Raw genomic sequence first — 21739 nt, 5'->3', positions numbered from 1 at the left:
AGCACGTGGGAACCACCGTCCCGGCGCGCGTTTCCGGCCGGAGCCGTTTCCTGGTTGCCCGGGCGCCCCGCCCCCACCGCTTTGCCCTGGACCCTCTCCTCCGTCCCCCGGTCCTCTCCGCCCCTCCTAGGCGCCGCCAGCTCCCGGGGGACGCCCCGAGCGCTCCGGCCTGCCGCCGTCTGCACCCACGCGGGGAGCCCGGAGCCGGTCAGGATCCACCCGGACCCGAGAAGCTGCTGCACCGGGTACGGGGGCCGGGAGGCGGGCGGGAGCTGAAACGGGCCGTGGGGCGGGGCGGGGCCGGGCGCGCGGGCCCCCGAGCGCGGGGCGGGGCGGGGCTCGCGGAGAGGCCGGGGCGGAGGCCTGCGGAGCGCGGGCAGGCTGCCGGGTGTGGGGGCGGGTGGGCGTGCCCCGGACGGAACGCACAGGGGCCCCGGGGCGGGGGAGGACACAGGGCTCGCGACGCGGCCGCCCACCCGAGAGGGCTCGGGCACAGGCCGAGGGGGCGCCCGGAGCGGGCACTGACCCCCACGGCCGGGTCAGCGGCCTGGAGGCCTGATGGGTGGGGCCTCCGGGCGACTTGTGAGCTGAGGGAGGGCACACAGGGGGCAGACAGCTACAAAGACATCCCGCGCCTGCGGTCGGCGGTGGGAAGGAACGGAGAGGTGTCTCGAGGAGGGGGCGCCTGGGAACCTCAGAGGGTCACGAAGTCAGGGTAGCGCTGCAGAGCGGTCCGGAGCAGGGCACGCAGAGCGGGAAGGACGAAGCTCGTGGGGCCGAGCTTCCCGCCTCCGCGTGACCTCCTCGTCCTGTCTCCCACCCCCCAGGCCTCAGCCACCCCTCCGGATGCTGGTGCTGCCGGCCCCCGGCCCCCGGCCCCCGGCGTTTCCCTCCGCTGAGGCCATGCAGGCCCCTCCCCCTCGGACAGGCGGGTCCCCAGAGCCCGGACCTTCCTGCTCCACAGGATGTCCCCAGACCTCGCCCTCTTCTTCCAGGCCCAACCACTACCTGCTCATAGACACCCAGGGCGTCCCGTACACCGTGCTGGTGGACGAGGAGTCGCAGAGGGAGTCCGGGCCCGATGGGGCGTCGGCCCAGAAAAAATGCTACAGCTGCCCCGTGTGCTCCCGGGTCTTCGAGTACATGTCCTACCTGCAGCGACACAGCATCACCCACTCGGAGGTGAAGCCCTTCGAGTGCGACACCTGCGGGAAGGCATTCAAGCGGGCCAGCCATCTGGCGCGCCACCACTCCATTCACCGGGCAGGCGGCGGGCGGCCCCACGGCTGCCCGCTCTGCCCTCGCCGCTTCCGAGAGGCGGGCGAGTTGGCCCAGCACAGCCGGGTCCACTCCGGGGAGCGCCCTTACCAGTGCCCGCACTGCCCGCGCCGGTTCATGGAGCAGAACACCCTGCAGAAGCACACGCGGTGGAAGCACCCCTGAGCCAGGCTGCGGGGCCCCCCCAGGTACCGCGGGATTCTCGGGGCGGGGGGGGGGGGCGGTGCACATGGACACCTGTTGTCCTCAGACAGCCGGCGAGCACCAGGGGGCCTTGGACACAAACAGACCCACAGCTGCGGGGAGGCTGATCCCGGCCTTAAGGAGAAGTCCTGCAGTCATCTCCGGGTGTTTGGGAGATAGGATGAGAGCAACACCCGACGTTTCCTGAATGGAACCCTCTAACCTCAGAGACACCAGCGATTCCACGACTGATCCCTGACTGCCGGGGTTGGGCCGGGTTAGTCTGGGCCCGATGGGGCCCAAGAGTGCCATGTGTTACCGATCTCGGGCCTGAAAACTGTGCCTGGGGGCCATCAGGAATCTGCACTGTCTTCCTGAGACCCGCCCCCCTTCCTCCACAACGTGCAATGCTGGGGGAAAGGGCCCCAGACTTGCCTCCCACTCCCCAGCCAGAGGTGGAAACTGGACACTCACTCAGTAAACACGTGGTCCACTTTCAGCACCCGAGGTCGGTTCTGGGAGACTATCTCTGCCCACTGCCTGGCAGGGAGACTTTGCAAGTGCCTGGCCCACCTGGCTGGGGAACGGGAAGGTTGGCCTGTGATGGGGCTCATCCGAGCTTGGCTCCTGACCACCTGTGTCATTGAGGCAGAGTGTTTTTAATCTTTCTAAAAACCACGACCCATTGTAAGAAACACATTTTATACGGCAACCCGGTATACAGGTACACAAAATACATGCAAAACAAAGGTTTAACAATAGTTACTTCTGCGTGCAGGCCTCTCATATTTTTTTTCCATCTATTTCATATCTGCTGTTACAAATTTCATTCTACCATATTAAATTTTCTGCGCATGAATATGTAGTTTGAAAGACACCGAACTAGGGCAGGTGCCTCCCCCTGCACGTTTTGACACCGGTAGTGAAGTGAGGGGCGAGGGGCGTGTGGCCAAGACGGTTCGACTCTCCAAATGTAGGGTTAAAAAGCACTGCTCTCTTAAGGGCCGGTAGGAATTCTGGAGCACGGAAGCTACCGGAGAGAGGGAGGAGAGGCAGGTGGCGCTGGGGCAGAAGCCGAATAAACACCTGTCCTCTCACCGAGTTTTCTTTGCGTGTCGGAGTTGTGTCAGGCACTGTGCGGGGCCTCATCTCTTCCGACCTCTTGTTGGGTGGAGGAGAAAACCAGTTGTCTCTACTCCTTAGAGAGGGAGCATCCCATAATCTGACTCCAGATAACATTCATAGGGTCCCGAGCTTGAGTTCTGGCCCCGGCCAGGCGCTGGGCTGAGCGTCGTATCATTTTATCCCCACAACAGACCTAAAAGGGATTATAATCGCCCCACTTTACAGGTGAGAAAACCGAGGCTGCGAAGGAGAGGCCAGGACTGGGATCTAGGTCCCGAAAGTTGCAAAGCCAGCTCTTAATAACACGTGGGCAGGGACTGGTTTTTAGGCCTTTATTTTCGGGGAGGGGTAACTCACTACTCTAAGGGCCCCGGGAAGCCTGGGGTCCTGCGTGCTCAGCCCAGGGGAGATACAGGAACGGGTCGCGGGGGTCCACTCCGGCCAGTTCTCAGCATCTCTCTTAAGGGGATCCTCAACCTTCCCGGCTGTTCCCTACGTCTCCCTGCCTCTCCCAAATCCGACCCGGCGCCTCCTCACCCATTCGGGTGACCCCGGGAGCCGCCAGCTCTCCAGGAATTAGGAATTTCGTGACGTTCCCTGACCAGGCTTCGCCGAGGGCGGGGGGGAGTCCTGCAAGGGGCCATCGCGCAAGTGCGGCCCGAGTCTCCGCCGCAAACGGCCGGCTTAACGGGGACCCGGGACTCCGAGAGGAGGCAGGCCACCTGCGCACCGGGAGGCCCCGGCTGCCGGCCCTCTTCGTCGCCCGTCTCCGAGACTCACCGCCGCCTCCGCCCCGCCCGCGGGTGGGTGGTCGCTTCCTTTCGCTCCCTGTCACACTTTGCAGACGCTCCCCGGCGCCGGGCATGGGCGCCGCCGCCGTCGGTCCCCGGGCCGGATTCCGCGCGCGGGTGGGTGAGCGGGGGGCCCCGGACAGCCCGGCCCCGGGCACTGGGGGGTGGTGGCCGCGTCCGCACCTGCGGCCAGGCTTATTCCCCGCGGGGACCACTCGCCGCCGCCCGTCCTCCCGCCCGCGGGACAAAGGGCGGGGGCGGCGCATCCCCACGCGTGATCTTCTCCCGCGTCGCGCGCGCCCAGCCCCCCGCGGGCGACAGGCCGGTGCTCGCCCGCACGAGCCTGGGGGGTTACCCGTGGGCGGGGAGGCCCGCCCGTGGTTGGGGTCTCCACCCAGCGCCTGGAAGTTGGGGCACTCTCCTAGGCCAGTGACCTGTGTCGAGACCCTGTTGGCCTACTTCGACCAGGAGAACCCTGCTCCGTCGACCCCACGGGTCCTCCTTCCTCCAGCTCCCCACTCCCTAGAGCCTGGGAGTTTGTAACCCCAGGTGTCCTCAGTCTGCCCGCCTCCGTCAGACCCACGAGTCCCGGCCTTCAAACAGCCCTCCCCACGTCGAGAGCCCCAGGTCCCCCGGAATGCCCCCCAGAAGCCCGTCTGTGTTCCTCCATCTGTGGCTGCCCTTTTTGTCCAGTGGCCCTGAGGCGCTCAGCTGCCGGGGTCTGCTGAAGGCCGCACCATGAACAGCCGGAGGAGGCCAGGTGAGGAACCCGGGCCCTGCTCCACCCACCCCGGTCCCTGCCCTTTCCTCCCTGGCTGGGGTCTGGTCCGAGGCCCCAGGACCTCCCTTGGGTGAGCTTAGGCTCTCTTCTCCAGTGAAGAAGGACAGCGAGGCCTTGGAGATTTCCATCCCCTTCGATGAGACGCCCCACCTGGACCCGCAGATCTTTTACAGCCTGAGCCCCTCTAGGGGGAACTTCGAGGGTGAGTGGACTGGAGGGGGACTGAGTCCCGAGGGGGTTCAGCCAGGGTCACTGAGTCCTGGGGTGTGACCAGGGCCGACCGCCCCTAGAGCCGTCGGAGGCTGCCTCCCCTACAGCGGCCCTGATGAACGGCGTCCGGGCCCAGCTGCACCTGGCCCTGGAGAGGAACTCCTGGCTGCAGAAGCGCATTGAGGACCTGGAGGAGGAGCGGGACTTCCTGCGGTGCCAGCTGGACAAGTTCATTTCCTCTGCCCGCCTGGACGCAGGTGAGGGTGTCCCCCCCTCCCCAGGGGGCCCAGCTCCACCCTTCTCAGGGACACCGTGCTCTTGCATTCACACTCCTTTGGTGGCTCTCCGTGGGCTCCAAGCCCAGCCTCCTTCCTGCTTGAATTCTTCTGCTGATGGGCGGGACTATGGCCTGCTTGTCTGGGTCCTGAGCACTGCCCCGACCCCTCCCCAAGGGGGCTTTCCTGCCCTGCATCTTTAGCAGTGGCCTGGAGGATCCAGTCTCTCCTCTCCCTCACTGGTGGTCAACCCCTGGCTGGCTCCCTCGAAAGCTTCCCTCTCTGGGAAGTCATCTGAGAGTTAGGGCGAGGGCCCTACGGTTTTTCTCAACACCTACCTCATTGGGGACCCCTGTGCTCTGGCGCCACCTCTAGCCTGGGTTGCTGGGGCCTACCACCATCCGTCCCGGATGCTGGGGAAACCCACACAGGATGGTCAGGGGCAGGGGCCCCTGGACTTTCTTCGTGGGAAGACCAGCACCGGGCTCCGAACCCGCTGTCAAGAGGGAGGGCCTGCATCAGAACCTGGGCAGCTTCCTGGTCTGGGTAAGGGCGGGGGCATGCCCTTCCCAGGTAACTAGACCCAGACACTATTTCTTTTGGGGTATGAACCCCACAGCCTCAGCGAGGCCTTGCCTGCCTCCACTCTTCTGGAGGCCTCACTGGGTCCCCAGAAAACTCCTCCACTGTGAGAACCCCACAAAATCACTCTCTCCTGAGGTCCCCGTGGTACTGGCCTGGTCCACTGGGCCCCTCCCCCAGACCTCTTGCACCAAGTCTGAGCATCCTCAGGCCACGCCCCACCCAGGACCCCCAAATCCCGGCCTAGTGTACTGTGTTCAGCTGGGCGTCTGTGCTGCACTTCCTCCTGGGAGACCCCCTTTCCTGGGGACTCTGTGACCTGCCACCCGCCCCTCGCTGTCCTCTTCCCGCAGTTCATGCGTGTGCGTGTCTTCCCGCCTCTCTCCAGACGACCACTGCCGGGGGAAGCCCGGGCCTCGGCGGGCCGAGGGGGACGGCCGAGGGGGGACCGGGGGCGAGGCCTCAGACCCCGAGTCAGCTGCCTCCTCCCTCAGCGGAGCATCTGAAGAAGGCAGCACCGTGGAGAGGAAGAGGCAGAAGCAGAAAGGAGGCCCAGGCCGGCGGCGCTTCGGGAAGCCCAAGGCCCGGGAGAGGCAGCGGGGTGAGTGGGGGACGCGAGGGGCTGGGGGTCTGTGTGAGCTTCCCTCTCCCCGCCCCTCCATCGGCAAACAGACCAGATCAGACCTGGTTGACTGACTGGGCCTCCGTGGGTGGTCCTGGTTTATAGTCCTGGAGTTACGGCCCACCCTCCTGAGCCTCAGGCTCCAGGGGAGGCGGCAGTAGCCCAGGAGGACTGGGAGGAACGCAGCCCTTCCCCGCACTCGAGCCCTCCCCGGGCCTGCTTGTCTCCCCTTCTCCCATCTTCTGTAACTCACAGCTAGCCTCCTGGGCTTCCTGCTTCCCCTTTCTGCCTCCCACTCCCCCCGCCCCGTCTCTGTACCCCCAACTCTCTCCCCTGCCCTCGGCTTGCAGTGAAGGACGCAGATGGGGTCCTCTGCCGCTACAAGAAGATCCTGGGCACCTTCCAGAAGTTGAAGAGCATGTCTCGGGCCTTCGAGCACCACCGAGTGGACCGCAACACGGTGGCGCTGACCACGCCCATCGCGGAGCTGCTCATCGTGGCCCCGGAGAAGCTGGCCGAGGTGGGCGAGTTCGACCCCTCCAAGGAGCGCCTGCTCGAGTACTCGCGCCGCTGCTTCCTGGCCCTGGACGAGGAGACCCTCAAGAAGGTGCAGGCCCTCAAGAAGAGCAAGCTGCTGCTTCCCATCACGTACCGCTTCAAGCGGTGATCCCACCCCACCTAGCCTGGCGCCCGCCCTCCAGCTCCTGCTTCCCTCGCCCGGCGCTCGGGGCCCGCGTGTGCACGGGCGGTGGGCCCCCACGAGGGCGGCTCGTTTCCGCTCGGACCGCCACCCCCTCCCCAGGCCCCCTGTATATAGGTCTGTCCCCTGGGCCTCTCACAGCCCTAGAGTCCACCCTGCCCTCCGCCTTCCCTGGGTTGGGGGCGGTCCTCGCCTAGTCCCGCTTCCAAGAGAACCACCATCCAGGGCCCGGTTCTGTCTTCCCTGACCACTGGCACCCCCGCATCTGAGCGGCACCATCCTGCCCTCGCTGGGCCCTCCCTCCTGGGAAGCTGCGGGACCCTGCGGGGCGAGGCCACTGTACATACCCCGTCCGCACCCCAGCCCCGCAGCGAGCTTCCCACCCGCCTTCCGAGACCGCCCGAGTCCACGTGAGACAGAGCTATTAAGATAATTTAAATTAAAAAGATGATAAAATTTGGAATAAACTAGGCCCCGGCCTTTTCCTGGGCAGGGGGTGGCCGTTGCCGCGGAGACGGTGACGGGGGCTCTGGAGGATTCGGAGCGCGGACCGTCAGGCGGGAGCCGGGGAACTGGGCGAGACAGGATGTAATTAGCCCCCCGCAAAGGCAGGGGTGGGAGGGGAGGCAGCTGTGCCCTGGGGAACTCGGGGGCGGGGCAGCACTCCAGGGAAAGTGCGTGAGCACTACCCGCTGGGATACTGGGACCAGAGGCGCGGCGGCAGGAGGAGGGACTCCATGACCTCCAACGGAGGTGGCCGGCCCGGGCAGCCGGAAACCTCCGAGCTGACGACTCCGTTAGGAGGTGGTATCGCGAGATTATCCATCTCCCGGAAGTGTCCGCTGCGTCGCTCGCGGCGCCTGCGCGGTCGCCACGGCAACTAGTAGAGGGGCGGTCTTGCTTAACGGTCGGGAAAGCGGGGCCCTCCCCGGGGGAAGGGGAAGACTCGCGCACGCGCGCTGAGGGCTCTGGAAGCGGGGGTGGGGGTGCCTTTCAGGAGCAGCTGAGAAACCGCGCCTCAGACCGACGTCTACGCAGGCGCAGAAGCCCATCTGCCCCCCCCCCCCGCCCTCTTTCACCCTGCGCAGGCGCACAAAGCCGCGCTGGCAACCTCCGCAGCGGCCGCGCGCACCCTTTACCCCGCTGGCTGCTTTTGTCTCGCGCAGCCTTCTTAGGCCCTCCACAGGAGCGGCCCTTTTTTCCCTCCCCTTTCCCCACCCGGAGAGTCAGGTGCCGAGAGCTGGGACGCTGCCCTTCTCCGTTTCCTCTCCCCTGACCCACCTCGCCTCCGTCCTCCCTCCCTTTTCGGTTCCCGGAGCCGGAAGGAGCCGAAGCACTGACGGAAAAAGCCGAAGCTGTCACCCGTGAGTCGGGGGGGGGGGGTCATCCCGAAGTGGTGGCGGAAGGAGCCGAAGTTCTCCGGGAGGGGAGGAGGGTGCCACTGGAATCTCCGGAAGGAGCCGAAGTTTGGAAACAGCTTGATCTCTGACTGGGTCCGAAGGCGAGCGCTGGAAACCTTCGGAAAGTGCCGAATCCGGGACGGTTAGGACTGTCGGAAGTAGCCGATTCGCTTGGACTGGGCCGGCGGAGAAGAGCGGGGAGAATCAGCGCAAAGGGACGGTTTGAATTTTCAGAAGAAGCCGGATTCTCAGAGGGGCCTGGGTGCAGAGGAACGCGAGGACCTCCGAAAACATCCGAACGTGGAAGAGCTAATATCCGAAAAGTTACGAAAACTTGGGAGAGTCCGTGAAACCCTCACTTCGGGTGTTTTCGGAAGCAGCCGTAGTCCCCACTCCAGACGCTTTCCTCTACGGTCCGGAAATAGCCGACGCGTTTCGGAGCCAGACCCTGGGGGGAGGGACACCTTGCGGGCGCGCAGGCGGGGAGGGGCGGAGCCGGGGCGGGGCGGGGCGGGCAGCCAGGCCTTGATTAGGTAGGAGGTGGCGGAGCGCCGGCGGCGGCCGGAAGTAGCCGAAGCTAGCGGCGGAAGTAGCCGAAGCGGCCGGAGCGGGCGCGCGGCAAGGCGAAGCGAAAGCTGCACAGCGCCCTACGCGGCCGCCTCAGTATGTCGGACTTCGACGAGTTCGAGCGGCAGCTCAACGAGAATAAGCAAGGTGAGAGTGCCGGGGGAGAGGGGTAGCGGGCGGGGCGGCTCTTGGCTTCCCTCCGTGTCCCCCGCCATTTTCCCCGTCGCTTCTCCCTCTTCTCAGGGCCGCGCGGCGCACCCCCCCCTCCCCCCCGTCCCGCAGCGCGCGCCTCGCTCACGTGACCGCGCGGCGAGCCACGCGCGGCGGGGTGGGGGCGGCGGGCGCCGACCCGGACGCATGCGCACCGCGCTCCGCTCAGCGCCCAGAGTGGTCCGCTTTGGAGGCGGCGCTGGCGCGGCGGGCTCGCCTGGTGTCGTCTCATGGATTTATGCGTTTTTTAATCTGGAAAGGAGATTGTATAGATGAGCCCCGCAACTCCTCCTTTTCGCCCGACGCCCTGGCACTTCCGCTTCCGGCTGGTTCTTCGGCCTGGTTCTCCACGCCCCCTTTGTTCCAAAATGGCGGTTGTGGGTCCCCTTTCACGTGGGCGCTGGCAGTGCCGCTTGGGGAGCACCTCTCACCCCGGCCCCTTTGCCCCTCGTCCTGTTCACCGGCCGCCGGGGCCCCGCGGGCCGCTGGGGTCGGGCGCCAGGGTCGGCGCCGGTGGAAGAGGCCGCATTGTCCGTGCTCCGTGCCCCTCACGCACCCCTTCTCGGGGCCCTGGCTCCCCCGGCGGTCGCAGTGCGGAGTGTTTGCCTGTCATCGCTCCCCACGGCCTGCACGATCGCGCCAGCCTCCTAAATCTTAGCGTGGAGCGGACTCTTGGGCACTGAGCGAGGAGAGGGCTCGTTTCACTTGGGGGGGGGGGGGGAGGAGCGTCCCCCTCGGGAGACGCCGAATCCAAGCACGGGGCCGTGATTAGTTTGGGGACCCCAAGAACGTTAGCGCTGGAGAGGTGTAGGACAGTTAGCAGGTTTCCTTGCCTTAATCCGGTTTGAGAGTGAACAAACTTAAATTTAGGTCGAGGGAAAGTGGCGGGCTTGAGGTTTACTCTGCTTGTGTCTGGAACGCCGAGTGAGGGGCGCTGGGATTCACCTTTCCGCCCAGCCTGAAGTTGGGAGGGGGAGGTGGCTGGATCAGTAGTCTGTGCCTGGGGAAGCGTACCCACAGGTTGTCTGTCACATACATGATGCACTGCTTAACAGCATGGGCTTTGGAGGGGAGCAGACGTGGGTTCTAGTACCTAATTAGTTACTATTTGTGGGCCTGTTTTTTCCTCATGTAGTTAGTAGACTGCCCCCCCTTTTTTTTTTTGGGTCACTAGAACTTTGGTCAATTAACAGATGATAATAATAATAGTTAAGTTTACAGCACCTACCACAATGTGTCACGCACACTGCTAAGCTCTTCTGCAGTTTTCCTAAGTGGGTTTTTGTAACAGCTCCGTGAGGCTGAAGTGATTTCCTGCCCTTCGCAGAGGAGGAAACAGCTCAAGAATAAAAGCTTTCCCAGATTTCAGCTGATCAGAGGCAGAGCTGAGATTCAGCGGGGCAACATGCCGACAGTGTGTGGCATGTGGCTTGGCCTCCTTTAAGTGCCGAATAAGTGATACCCTTTCAACGGTGAAATCATTCGTAGTGTGAGGGCTCACTCAGGGAGGAAATGTGGAGTCGCGTTTCCAGCAGATGTCCCCAAGCCGTACACCTGGGGGTGCCCACGAGCCTCATTTAAATAAGAGGAGAAAACAGATTTAAAGGTTTGGTTGCTATTGCACGGTTTTGTGCAGGATAGCTGAAACAGCCCCTGAGTCTGCGGGCCTGCAGAGCCGCGTCCTGCCAGGCTGGACAGCCAGAGCTGATGGAGCTGCCCTGGGGCACTGACACCCGCGCTCTGGTCTCTGCCTGGGTGTCCCCTCTGCCCTGGGAGGCCAGGCCCTCAGCCTGGGCATGTCCCTGGGGTTGGCGAGTTATTCCCATAACGACGTGGCTGTGGCATTTAGAGCATCCATAACTCCCATCCTGTTCTGATGTGTGCTGGATCATTGGTTTTTTATTTTCCTCTGGGGTGGGGGCAGGGGTTACCCTTGCCTTATGGAGCAGCTTTGCCCACATGCTGCTCTGCCCGAGTCTGTCTTGGCGGTCCTGCCTCCTCCAGGCCTCAGCCCCTGAGACCTGGGTTCCATGTCTGTGTCCACGACACCCCGGCGGGCGCCAGTGCTTCCTGTGTGACCACCTCTCTCTGCCTGTGTGTCTGTTTCTGAGCCTCAGCTGCAGGGAAGGGTCTCTGCCCATCTTAGCAGTGGGGAGCCAGAGGCCCAGAACCGTTGTCGTCCATCCCCTTCCCAGGGCCAGGATGCTCCTCACACTGCCCGTTCCTCCTATTTTCTCCTGGTGCAAGTCTTGGATATATTTTTCATGTTTAGTCTTTTCATCTTTGAGGAGGCAATTCCACCATCGCTAGTGGTTCCAGCCAGGTCCTAATGGGTCTGCCTGTTTCGTGTTTAGAGGTATTGCCCCCGCCTAGTTGCCCTTGACCTTTCAGGGTTCACATTCAGGCTTCACCTGTATCCAGGCTTTTTGGCCAGGGCAAATCACATGACCTCCCTAAGCCTCAATTTTCTCATCTCTCGTGAGCGATCTCCGCCGCCGCTCCCCCCCCTCCCCCCCAAGTGTTTCCCACAGTAATCCTGGGAGTAAAACTAGCAGGGTCTGGTTTTAGACAGCATCTGAATGTTTGCAACGAGGATTTTTTCTTTTCTGGGTGCTTACGTAGCTTGTTTTAGTGTTAAAATTTAAAACTCATTTATAAAAGTTCGCGGGTAGTTGCTTCGGAAGAGCTTGAGAGTTGAAGTAGTACACACGAGGCTTTGACAGCCTCTCTTTATTGCTCCTGCTTCCTTGTAAAATGAGCTGGAGTATGAGGGTTGGTCGAGCATAGTGGAGGAATCAGTGGCCTCTTTGAACCGAGGGACTGGACTACAGACTGCGTGGGGCAGGAGCCACGCGCCTCGGAGGGTGGCGGGCTGCTGGGCGAAGGAGGGGAGGTTGAAGGCCTCGGCTGTAGCGGCCGTGGGGCGGTCTGAATGAAGGGCCCACCCAGCTCCTGCGGGCAGGGTCTCCCAGGAGGGGTTCCGCTTGGTGGGCGGGGCGGGACGGGTGGGTGCCCCCGCCCCCGGGGCTGCCCGGCCCCGCCCAGCCTGAGGCGGGCCTGAGGTGGGGCGTGGGGCCGGCTGGTTGAGGAGGACTCTCCTGAGGGGTCGCCGGGTCCCTTCAGGAAAACATCACTGGGTCTCTTGATTCCCCAGCGTCTAGCCCTGCCCCTCTCAGGGACGACCCTGGGTCAGGCCCCTCAGCCCTGGAGGGGGACCAGGAGCCAGCCTCCTCTGTCTTCTCTGGCCCCCCAGCTCCTCCTGAGCAGACTCAGGTACCTTACGCCCCGGGGCCCTGCCAGGCCCTGTTCCCTCAGGTAACTGCTCCCGCCCGGCCCCCAAGGCCCTCGGGCTCCTCGTGCGTGGACAGGAAGCCTGCCGCCCCGCCCTCCGCGAGCCCTTCCCCGTGGGGGTGGCCTCCCGGGCTGGGGCGCGGCCTCGGGGGCGGGCGGGCTGGGCTGCCCCCGCCCAGCTCACGGCCCTGTCCCCGCAGAGCGCGACAAGGAGAATCGGCACCGCAAGCGCAGCCACAGCCGCTCCCGGAGCCGGGACCGCAAGCGCCGCAGCCGGAGCCGCGACCGCCGCAACCGGGACCAGCGCAGCGCCTCCCGGGACAGGCGGCGCCGCAGGTACCAGGGCGGCGGGGCTGCGTCCGGGCCCTCTCCGCGCGGGGCTGGGGGCTCTGCTGTCGAGTCTGACCGCTTTATTCTCTCTACGGGGGCTTCCGGGGGCGAGTCTGGGGTCAGGGTCCCCCTTTCCCCGTCTGGTCTGGGTTCTCTGTCGGCCTCCCGGGCTGCGCTCTGCCTCCCTGGGGCAGGGCGGCGTCTCTCGGGACAGCTCTCTGCTCTGACGCCTCTTCCCTTCCCAAGCTGCCCCCTGTTCTCTCTGCCCCGAGTGGAAGGGCGGGTGGGTGGCGCCCTGCCTCTCCACCTCAGCCTCTCCAGCTGGAAGGTGGTCTGTCCGGCCCTTCTTCCCTTCCTCGTGGCTGGGGGGCTTGGGGGCGATGCCCTGCCCCAGCCCTGGGGCTCAGTGCCCTCGGGGGGGTGCGGCGTGCGGGGGAGACGAGGGTCCCCAGTCACCCCTCCCCACACCTTTCCCTCCCACCCCCAGCAAACCTTTGACCAGAGGCGCTAAAGAGGAGCACGGTGGATTGATGTGAGCTTCTCTTCTGCCCCTTCCCTCCACGCCCTCCCCCGCCTCCCCCGCGCACCTTGCCCTGTCCTCGTCCGCCTGCCGGAGCACCGGGAAGAGTCCCCTGCCCGGAACGGGCCGGCCCTGATCGCGTCCTCTCTCCTTGAGAGCCGAGCCGGGGCTGAGGGGAGCCTGGGGGGTCGCAGGCCCACCTTTGGTCAGACTGAGGTCGCCCCGCCCCGCTCTCCCCTCCCGCCTCCCCCAGTCGCTCCCCCCGCCACGAGAAGAAGAAGAAGGTCCGCAAATACTGGGACGTGCCGCCACCGGGCTTCGAGCACATCACCCCCATGCAGTACAAGGCCATGCAAGGTGGGCTCCACGCCTGGGCTGGGGGCGGCGTGGGCGAGGCCCTCAGCAGACCCAACTCCGCCTCGTCCTCTGACCCCTCCTGTCCCTCTTGAAGCTGCGGGTCAGATTCCAGCCACCGCCCTCCTCCCCACCATGACCCCCGACGGTCTGGCTGTGACACCGACGCCGGTGCCCGTGGTCGGGAGCCAGATGACCAGACAGGCCCGGCGCCTCTACGTGGGCAACATCCCCTTCGGCATCACTGAGGTACTGCCCTCCCCTGCCCCCGCTGCCCCCCCTTCCTATGCCCGCTGTTCCTCCCTCCCTCCGTTCCCTCCCCCAGCCTGCACGGGTCAGACTCTGCGCCTGCAAGGCCCCCCGGCCCCCTCCCCGACGGACGATGGAGTTGAGCCAGCCAGGGGCCGGGCTGGGTGGCCCTCTCCTCCCTCCTCTTCCCTCTCCCGTCTCCCCTCCCCAGCCTCCTCCAGCTGCCCAGGGATCAAGCACACACATAATGTACCCACGAGTCTGTGGTCCGAGTCCGTGTGGAGAGAGACAGAGAGGGAGACATGCACACGCACACACACGCAGACGCACGCCCCCAGCCTCTCTGACACGCCTCTTGTTCTCTGCCGCCTCCCCGTCCTCTCCCCCACCCCTCCATGGTCGCTGCTCTGATTTTGATCGCCCTGACCTCCCTCCCTTCCCCACCGCTCCTGTCCCCTCCCCTCTCCCTACCCCTTCCCGTGGCGCCCCCGAGAATCCCGAGATCAAAGAGTTGTTTCCATTTCTCTTTAAAGTGAAATATTGTGGGGCTGAGATCCCTCGTAGCAACAAAAAGTTTGCTACCATCGGCGAAGGCAAGTAAGGTCCATTCTGACTTTCTCAACCTGCACTTTGCTGCATTTGATAAACCAGCCCCCGACTCCAGGACCAGATCCCTCCACATCACTCTTCTCTCCCCCCTCCCCGCCCCGCGCCCCTCCCCTTTCCCTCTCTCTGACCCTCCGTGTGTTCTGCCTGTTGATGCTCCACTTCATGCCATTTCTCTCCTGCTGTCGCCACTGGATGTTTCTTCTACACTTTCCGTCTCTGTTTTCTCACCTCTCCCTCTTGTTTCCTGCTTCTTTCTGACGACCTCCCTTCTTCCCCGGTTGGGGCCCCTGGCTGTCTCCTGTGCTGCCCCCCGCCCCCATTTCTTTCATCTTTCTCCTGTGTTTGTCCCCACTACTGATCTCTGCCCCCACCCGGACTCCACTGTCCCCCCCTCCCCCCACCCCTCTGTGTCTCCCTCTCTCACCCTTCCCCTCCTCTCTCCACCTCCCCTCCCCGCCCCTCCCTGTCTCCTCTCTCCTCTGCAGGAGGCCATGATGGATTTCTTCAATGCTCAGATGCGCCTTGGGGGGCTGACACAGGCCCCTGGCAACCCTGTCTTGGCCGTGCAGATTAACCAGGACAAGAACTTTGCCTTCTTAGAGGTGAGCAGGCCTTGTTCCCACCGGGCCCTTCTGCAGCCTGCTGGCCACCCAGCTGCAGTCTTGGCACCCTTGAGTGGGCTCTGCCCGGCCACTCGCCCTGCCCCTCACCACCACCTCTGCTGTCCTTTCGTTCAGTTCCGCTCAGTGGATGAGACCACCCAGGCCATGGCCTTCGACGGCATCATCTTCCAGGGCCAGTCGCTGAAGATCCGCAGGCCTCACGACTACCAGCCCCTGCCGGGCATGTCGGAGAACCCTTCTGTCTACGTGCCTGGTGAGTGGGCTCTGTGGGGCCTGAGGGGTGCGCAGGGCCAGCCCGGGGCCTCTCAGCCTGTCGGGGGCTAGGGCAGCCCAAGGGTCTTGGGAGAAGTGGGATGCTCTGGGCCTCCAGGTCAGTGCGCGCGTGCTGGAGCCCACGTGGATGCCCGTGTGTCCACTGAGCTCCACGGGCCTGATGGGTGGCTGTCCTCTTCTCTCTTGTCTCGGGGCTTCTGCTGACCCCTTGCTTGAAGCTGGTCTCCCCGCTGTGGTAGGGGAGACAGCGAAGCAGACCTGGGTGGCCAGAGTCTGCTCTCTGATGGGCCGGAGAGTCGCTGTGCTTTGCAGCTGCATTGTCTCTGGTGAAGCTCCTCTGTCACTTGGACCCAAATGTCCACAGATGCTGGCGTTGGGTGCCGTGTCACACTCACGGTGTAAAAGGCCCTTCTGGAAAGCTCTCAGACCAGGCAGGAGTGGCACGTGGCTGCACTGGACCTGCAGGTTGTGCTGAGGGGTGGACCTGTGTTGTGGGCGTCACCACACCCGGGGGTGGAGAACACGGGCTGTGCTGGCTGAGGTTCACACCGAAGGGCGCCTTTTGGAAGCAGTCCTTGTGCTTGTGAAGCCAGGGGCGTGGGGCCCAGCGAGGGTGGCCCTTGGGGACCACCTGGCTCCTCTCTGGTCCCTGCTGAGAGTGTGGGGAGGCCAGCAGTCTCCGGAACTTGGGGGAGGCCCTGATGTGCCGCTGACTTGCCGTGTTTTCCGTGCACATGTGTCTGGGGGGATCAGGCCACAGGCTGTGCTTCCGTGCCTCCTGGTGACCTGAATGCATCCTAACCATCCTGTTGACGCAGGCTGGCCCGAGCCCGCCATGCCAGGCACCATCCGGGGGTGCCCTGTGGGTGCGGTGCTGTTGTGACTGTCCTGTGGTACAGGGTTAGAGCTGGTGCCTCATCCCTGCACGCAGGCCTGCCTGTCACCCTTCTCTTGTGGGAGCCTGGCTCTCACTGCGGCCGGTCTCCTCTCCTGGGATTTGCCTCCAGCCTCCATGGAGGGGCTGGGGGTCCAGCCACAGTGACCAGGGAGTGTGCTTCCTGGGCTGTGGAGGGGGTAGGAAGCCAGATTGTGCATGTGGGTGAAGCATTCTCAAACCAGAGAAGTTTCTCTGTAACCATGAGTTTTTTTTTTTTAGTTGTATTTTTCACCCTGCAAGTCTTTGTTGCTGCTTGAGGGCTGTTGAGTTGTAATGCTTCTCTTTGCAGTGGCTTCTCTTGTTGTGGGGCTCTCGGGCTCTCGGGCTTCAGTAGTTGTGTTGTGTGGGCTTAGTTGCTCCGAGGCAAGTGGGATCTTCCTGGGCCAGGGATCGAACCCTTGTCTCCTGAGTTGGTGGGTGGATTCTTAACTACTGAACCACCAGGCAAATCTTAAACACAGTATTTTGATTTTCTTTTCTACTCCAACGAAGAAGTCGAGTGTATGATCAAAGAGGTGAAAGTGATAGTCACTCAGTCATGTCTGACTCTTTGCGAACCCGGGGACTGTAGCCCACCAGGCTCCTTTGTCCGTGGGATTCTCCAGGCAAGAACACTGGAGTGAGTTGCTATTCACTTTTGCAGAGGATACTTGTGACCCAGGGATCAAACCTGGGTCTCCCACATTGCAAGCAGATTCTTGACCACTGAGCCACCTGGGAAGTCCCAGGGAGACACATTTGATAAAATTCAACAGATGCTTTTGGTTGGAGAAGAAAACAGTTCAGGACTCTGGATGGAAGGGGCACGGCCTGAGGCTGTGCACCTGTGTGGTCCGGAGGCCTCTGCAGGCCAGGCCAGTGCCTGGGCAGCAAGGGCTCCTGCCGAGGAGGTGGTGATGCCGCGGGGACTGGGGAGGCTTCAGAGCCCATGTGTGAGGCCAGAGCTGGTGCCAGCGTGGGAGAGCACCCACGCCGGCCCAGAGCCTCAGTCTGCATTGTGTGATCTGGCGAGGGCCCTCCTGGCAGCCTCGCGTGACCATCATGGGGTGGTGGTGGCCGGGACGTGGCCTGCCGTCCCCTGTGCTGGGCTGTCTGGAGTTCGGCAGCCTGTCGTTCTCATCCGCCCCCCTTCCCCCATGAAGAGCCTCACTCTGGGTGGAGTGCTAGTCCTCTGGGCCACCTGGCACTGGGTCGCAGAGGTGGGCCAGGCCAGGTGGCTGGCCGCAGTGGGCCCTGAACACAGTCAGGAGCTGGCCACGGTGTGGGCCCCAGGAGATGGAGGACAGCACTACAGAGCCTGGTGGGCTGGGGGGGTCGAGGCCGGGGGGGGGGGGAGGGGGAGGGGGAGGGTGCTCAGCAAGGGGTGTGGCCAGTTGGGTGCCTGGTGGTCCTGAGGCCTGCTCCGCTGAGGGGCCCCCACTGGACGTAGCTCAGTGCTGAGGGGGTGGGTACAGCCCAGCCTCACGTACAGGCCTGAGATCCCATGGGGCCTGGCCCAGAGGCACAGGGGGCAGGCCTGGGGAGGCGGGGCCCCTGGGGAGCCCTGGTTAGGGGATGGGGGGTGGGAACTCTGAGCTGGGGCCAGAGGGTGAGGGGAGGCCGTGGCTTGTGACCCTCCCTGGGGGCTGAGAGCTTCTCCAGCTTGGGGTGAGCGTGGTTGCTGACCTGGCCCAGTGTGCAGCTGTGCCCGCTGGTGTCAGGCGCCGTGAGGAGGGGCTGGCGGCCAGGCGGGCCCCCCTGGAGACGAACCCCAGGTTCCCGTGATGACCGTGCCAGGAATTGCAACCTGTCTGCTCTACTCCTCCCTCCCCGCCAGGAGTTGTGTCCACCGTGGTCCCAGACTCTGCGCACAAGCTGTTCATCGGGGGCTTACCCAACTACCTGAACGACGACCAGGTAGGCCCCTGCCCACCCCGAAAGCTGACGGCGCCCTGGCCCCCACCCCCCGCCCCCCGGCCTGCCCTGAAACCTGACGGTGCCCCGGCCCACGCAGGTGAAAGAGCTGCTGACGTCGTTTGGGCCGCTCAAGGCCTTCAACCTGGTCAAGGACAGCGCCACTGGGCTCTCCAAGGGCTACGCCTTCTGTGAGTACGTGGACATCAACGTCACAGACCAGGTGAGCCCGGCCCCAGCACACCCGGCCCCGCTGTGGTCTCCCCTCAGGGCGGGGCGCGGGGCTCGCAGCTCTCCCCCTTTTGCCGTGCCCTGTCTGCTGCTCAGCCCGCTCTGACCCCGACCACCTCTCCGTGCCCCGGCCCCTCCCCCGCCTCACCACAGGCCATCGCGGGGCTGAACGGGATGCAGCTGGGAGATAAGAAGCTGCTGGTCCAGAGGGCGAGTGTGGGCGCCAAGAATGCCACGCTGGTGAGCCCCCTGGCACGTCATCTTCCATTGGCTCGGGGCGGGGAGGGGCACGGGTCCCCCCACGCCAGGGGTGGGCACCCCGTGACCCCCGCCTCCACCCCTCCACAGAGCACCATCAACCAGACCCCTGTGACCTTGCAAGTGCCCGGCCTGATGAGCTCGCAGGTGCAGATGGGCGGGCACCCGACGGAGGTGCTGTGCCTGATGAACATGGTGCTGCCCGAGGAGCTGCTGGACGACGAGGAGTATGAGGAGATCGTGGAGGATGTGCGTGATGAGTGCGGCAAGTACGGGCTTGTCAAGTCCATCGAGATCCCGCGGCCCGTGGACGGCGTGGAGGTGCCCGGCTGCGGGAAGGTGCGTGCCCGCGCATACACACCACGTGCGCCCCCCCCCCCCCCCGCCCCCCAACGCCACACACACACATGCTGCTCTGACCCTGGCAGTGTGTGAGGCAGCGATGCAATGCTGTGGCCGAGCACTTGTCTCTGCAGTGAAGCAGCTTTCCTGCAAAGCCTGCTCCTGTGTGCCGCTGTGCACGTGGTCGGCTCTCCTGGGGGTGGGGGGCACAGTTGCAGCCCCCGTCCCCAGGCCAGCTCCTCTGCTGCGCTCACCTGGCCTCCCTCAGCTCTTCCTCCCGGTTCGCTTCCTGGTTTCCAGGCTCTGATTCTCAGCCTGCCAAGGTGTGCTGGCCCTGCCACCATTCCAGTCTCAGCACCTCGCTGCACCCTGGGGAGTGTGTGCGCCTCATGACCCCCCAGCCACTCACCTGTGTGTCCGCAGGACACTGTTAGACCTGAGGGGGGCTGGGGGTAGGGCAGGGCCCCCCGGTTTAGCAGAAAGGTTGGCAGGTGGTGAGGCCCACAGAGGGTCCCAGGCAGGCGGCACTGAGGGCGTGGGATTAGCCGGAGCAGGCGCGGGAGACCTCAATGAGGTCTTCGAGTGGAGGTGGGGGTGGGCGTGCAGCCCTGCGGAGCTGGGAGTTCCCGGGGTCAGGGTGACAGCAGGGTGGTCTTTGGGGCTCTGCAGATGAACCATCTGTTGTTGTCTGGCAGGAGGACGGGGAGAAGGCGTGTCAGCGCCTGGACCCTGTATCTGCTCCGTGTGTGTTGGGGGCAGGGGTCATCACGTGGTCAGACATGGGGTGACGGGGCAGAACGGAAGCTGAGAAGGGAGATGAGTGGGTCAGAGGCGAAGGAGCAATGCTGGGGCCTGGGGTCCTAGTGAGGTGCTGTGGGCATGGGGGCAGGACGGACTTGCTTTCTGAGTGTGGGGTCTGGGGTCGCTAGATGTACTGGTAGAGGGGCGGCCCACCCGGGAGGGGCCTCCACGAGGTGTTGGTGGGGAAATGGATACAAAGACCTTGCCTGTGGGTCTCTGGGATTCGCCTGTGAGATTTGTGTCCAAACTGTTATCATTCTTTTCAAACATATGTAGAAGTAGAGAAACCATCCGGGTGATGGTGACTGTATGGAATAATACTTGAGTTGGGTCAGAGCGCCCCATTGGCCAGTGTCAGGATGCTGGGGTGCTTGCTGTCAGTCTTAATTTCCGCCTCAGCTTCCCATCTCCTCCTCTGTGTTTCTTTGCTGAAACAGTGTGTCTTGTGTCACTCAAGCACTTGCTCTCCGTCTGAGCCACTGCTGTCTCGGGTCTGGGGGTCTGTGCTGCCACCTGGGCCCCATCCTGCTTCCACACGCCACCGTACCTGGCGTGACGGTGAAGAGCACCTTGGGGTGCTCCAGTGCTCCCTGGGGACACATCCACCTTGGCTGAGAACTACTATAAACAGAGGACTAAAACATTTTTATTTTAAAAAACCCACATGATACCGTTCGTACACTAGCAAAATTACCCTTCGTATCTGTCTATCCAGGCATGTTTGAGTTCCCTTTCTGTTTCAAAGATGTCTTTTTACAGTTGGTTTGATCAAAATAAGAACCCTGCAGGTTGGTTTCAGACTTTTCTTTTTTTGGTAAGCCGTTTTTGCTTGTCAAAGCATTAGGGTGTATTTTCTAGGATTCTCTGTTTCCCCTTATTCTGAATTAGGCTGGTTATGTCCACCCCTCCCTCCACTTCTGTCAGCTGCTGGTTCAAGCAAGATGATGATCTTGAGTAGATCAAGGTTCAAGTTTTTTCTTTGGAATTAGCCTGGGTGTGAATACTAATTGCTGAGGCTTCCTTATTTCATCCCTTGTTTCAGGAAGACACCATGGCCGCTGGGGAGCACCCAGGGGTGCCTGGTGCAGGTAGACTGCTCTCCTTGAGCCTGCCTGGTGCCCTGCCTTTTGGGCTCTTGACTCGAGCTTGCCTCCGCTCTCCATGCCCCTGTGTTCTGTGTTTCTTTGATCCTGGGGCGCTGGAGGGTGTTGGGTAAATGTCCCCGCACCTGCAGTGAGGCCGCTGTCCAGCTCTCTTCCTCCCGTGGAGTTCTGGGTTTGAGTGGGTGCTGCTCGTTGCTGAGAGGGAGCTAAGAGGCCTGGGTCTTCACAAGCCTCGTCTTGTTCCTACAGATCTTCGTGGAGTTTACCTCTGTGTTTGACTGCCAGAAAGCCATGCAGGGCCTGACGGGTCGCAAGTTCGCCAACAGAGTGGTTGTCACAAAATACTGTGACCCCGACTCTTACCACCGCCGGGACTTCTGGTAGAGGCGGCGGGGGAGGGCAGGGGCGGAGCTGGCTGGGGGCTTCTCCCCCTTCTGCTCCCCCCGTTTTCCCCCTCTGAAGACGATGGGCAGAGGAGTGACAGCCGAATGACAGCCGGCAGCAACTGGAATGGCAGCAATTAAGGGTGGGGGTGGGCTGGGGTTGGGGCGGGGCGGGGACTGGGGAAGTACGCACACAGACCCACACAGACACACGCACCCACAGACACAGAGGGAAGGGCGGGGAGGGGGTGACAGCAGGGCGGGGTCGGACCCCCACAGCCCCTCCCTGAAGCAGTCTTCTCCCGGATACCCCCTTTCTCTTACCCTTCCCCACCGTAGAAACATAGCGTGTTTATATTTTATGGCCAAACTCTTTTGAATCCTGTTGTCCGGCCCGGTACCCTCCCCTCCCTCTCAGGACCACAGCTCCCGTCCTCCTGGCCTCTGGTCCTCACCCTGGTGTCCTGGTTCTTACGTAGACGATTCTCTCTAGTCTCCCGGACTTGCCCCCCACCCCGTGGCCCCTGTCCCTCCCCTCCTCTCTGTGGCAGTTTCATATTTGCTAAGACGAATTTGCTCATTAAACATTTTGTTGTATTTTACTTTATGGAGCTGTTAAGTGTCCCGTGTGTGTGAACCCTTCGCTGTCCAGGTCTTAGGGGTTCCCTGGGCCCCAGGCTAAGGCCTGGCTCTGGGAGGCCCAGCTGTCAACCCCGGCGTGGGTGCCCCTGCCCTGTGGCGCAGCGGAGGTGACAACTCGCCTCCGTGGCCTGCCGCGCTGGGACGGGCCGGGGCGTGGCCCTGGGGAGTAGAGGACA

At 63.4% G+C, this 21739-nt stretch overlaps 3 protein-coding genes and 1 long non-coding RNA gene across 7 annotated transcripts; 3 read left to right on the top strand and 1 right to left on the bottom strand.

The window, feature by feature from the left end:
- Positions 1-51: 51 nt before the first annotated feature.
- On the top strand, positions 52-1443 carry ZNF581 (zinc finger protein 581). The gene is made up of 2 exons (XM_070771709.1): positions 52-245; positions 828-1443. The coding sequence occupies exon 2, from the start codon at positions 847-849 to the stop codon at positions 1441-1443; it is 597 nt and encodes a 198-aa protein (XP_070627810.1). The 5' UTR covers positions 52-245; positions 828-846.
- A 1983-nt stretch (positions 1444-3426) lies between these two features.
- CCDC106 (coiled-coil domain containing 106) lies at positions 3427-7014 on the top strand. Its single transcript, XM_070771708.1, has 6 exons — positions 3427-3494; positions 4071-4137; positions 4253-4360; positions 4449-4625; positions 5614-5826; positions 6198-7014. The coding sequence occupies exons 2-6, from the start codon at positions 4116-4118 to the stop codon at positions 6512-6514; spliced, it is 837 nt and encodes a 278-aa protein (XP_070627809.1). The 5' UTR covers positions 3427-3494; positions 4071-4115; the 3' UTR covers positions 6515-7014.
- On the bottom strand, positions 6970-7965 carry LOC139177203 (uncharacterized). The gene is made up of 2 exons (XR_011561702.1): positions 7829-7965; positions 6970-7119 (listed from the first exon to the last, which is right to left on the bottom strand). It is a non-coding gene; the product is annotated as an uncharacterized lncRNA (long non-coding RNA).
- Positions 7966-8467: 502 nt separating this feature from the next.
- On the top strand, positions 8468-21528 carry U2AF2 (U2 small nuclear RNA auxiliary factor 2). Of its 4 annotated transcripts, none has more exons than XM_070771703.1 (12): positions 8468-8661; positions 12216-12351; positions 12833-12877; positions 13119-13222; positions 13317-13468; positions 14563-14679; positions 14815-14953; positions 17727-17806; positions 17904-18026; positions 18188-18274; positions 18383-18631; positions 20788-21528. In XM_070771703.1, exons 1-12 carry the CDS (start codon positions 8613-8615, stop codon positions 20920-20922), a joined length of 1416 nt encoding a protein of 471 aa, XP_070627804.1. In that variant the 5' UTR covers positions 8468-8612; the 3' UTR covers positions 20923-21528. The 4 variants fall into 4 exon arrangements, with proteins under 4 accessions (XP_070627804.1, XP_070627803.1, XP_070627806.1 ...); XM_070771702.1 differs by having other exon boundaries at positions 18188-18286; XM_070771705.1 differs by lacking the exon at positions 12833-12877.
- Positions 21529-21739: the final 211 nt, after the last annotated feature.

The sequence above is a fragment of the Bos indicus genome, chromosome 18 (genome assembly GCF_029378745.1).
Source record: "Bos indicus isolate NIAB-ARS_2022 breed Sahiwal x Tharparkar chromosome 18, NIAB-ARS_B.indTharparkar_mat_pri_1.0, whole genome shotgun sequence".
In the NCBI taxonomy this organism is placed as follows: domain Eukaryota; kingdom Metazoa; phylum Chordata; class Mammalia; order Artiodactyla; family Bovidae; genus Bos; species Bos indicus.
This window is presented reverse-complemented; position numbering and strand designations above follow the sequence as displayed.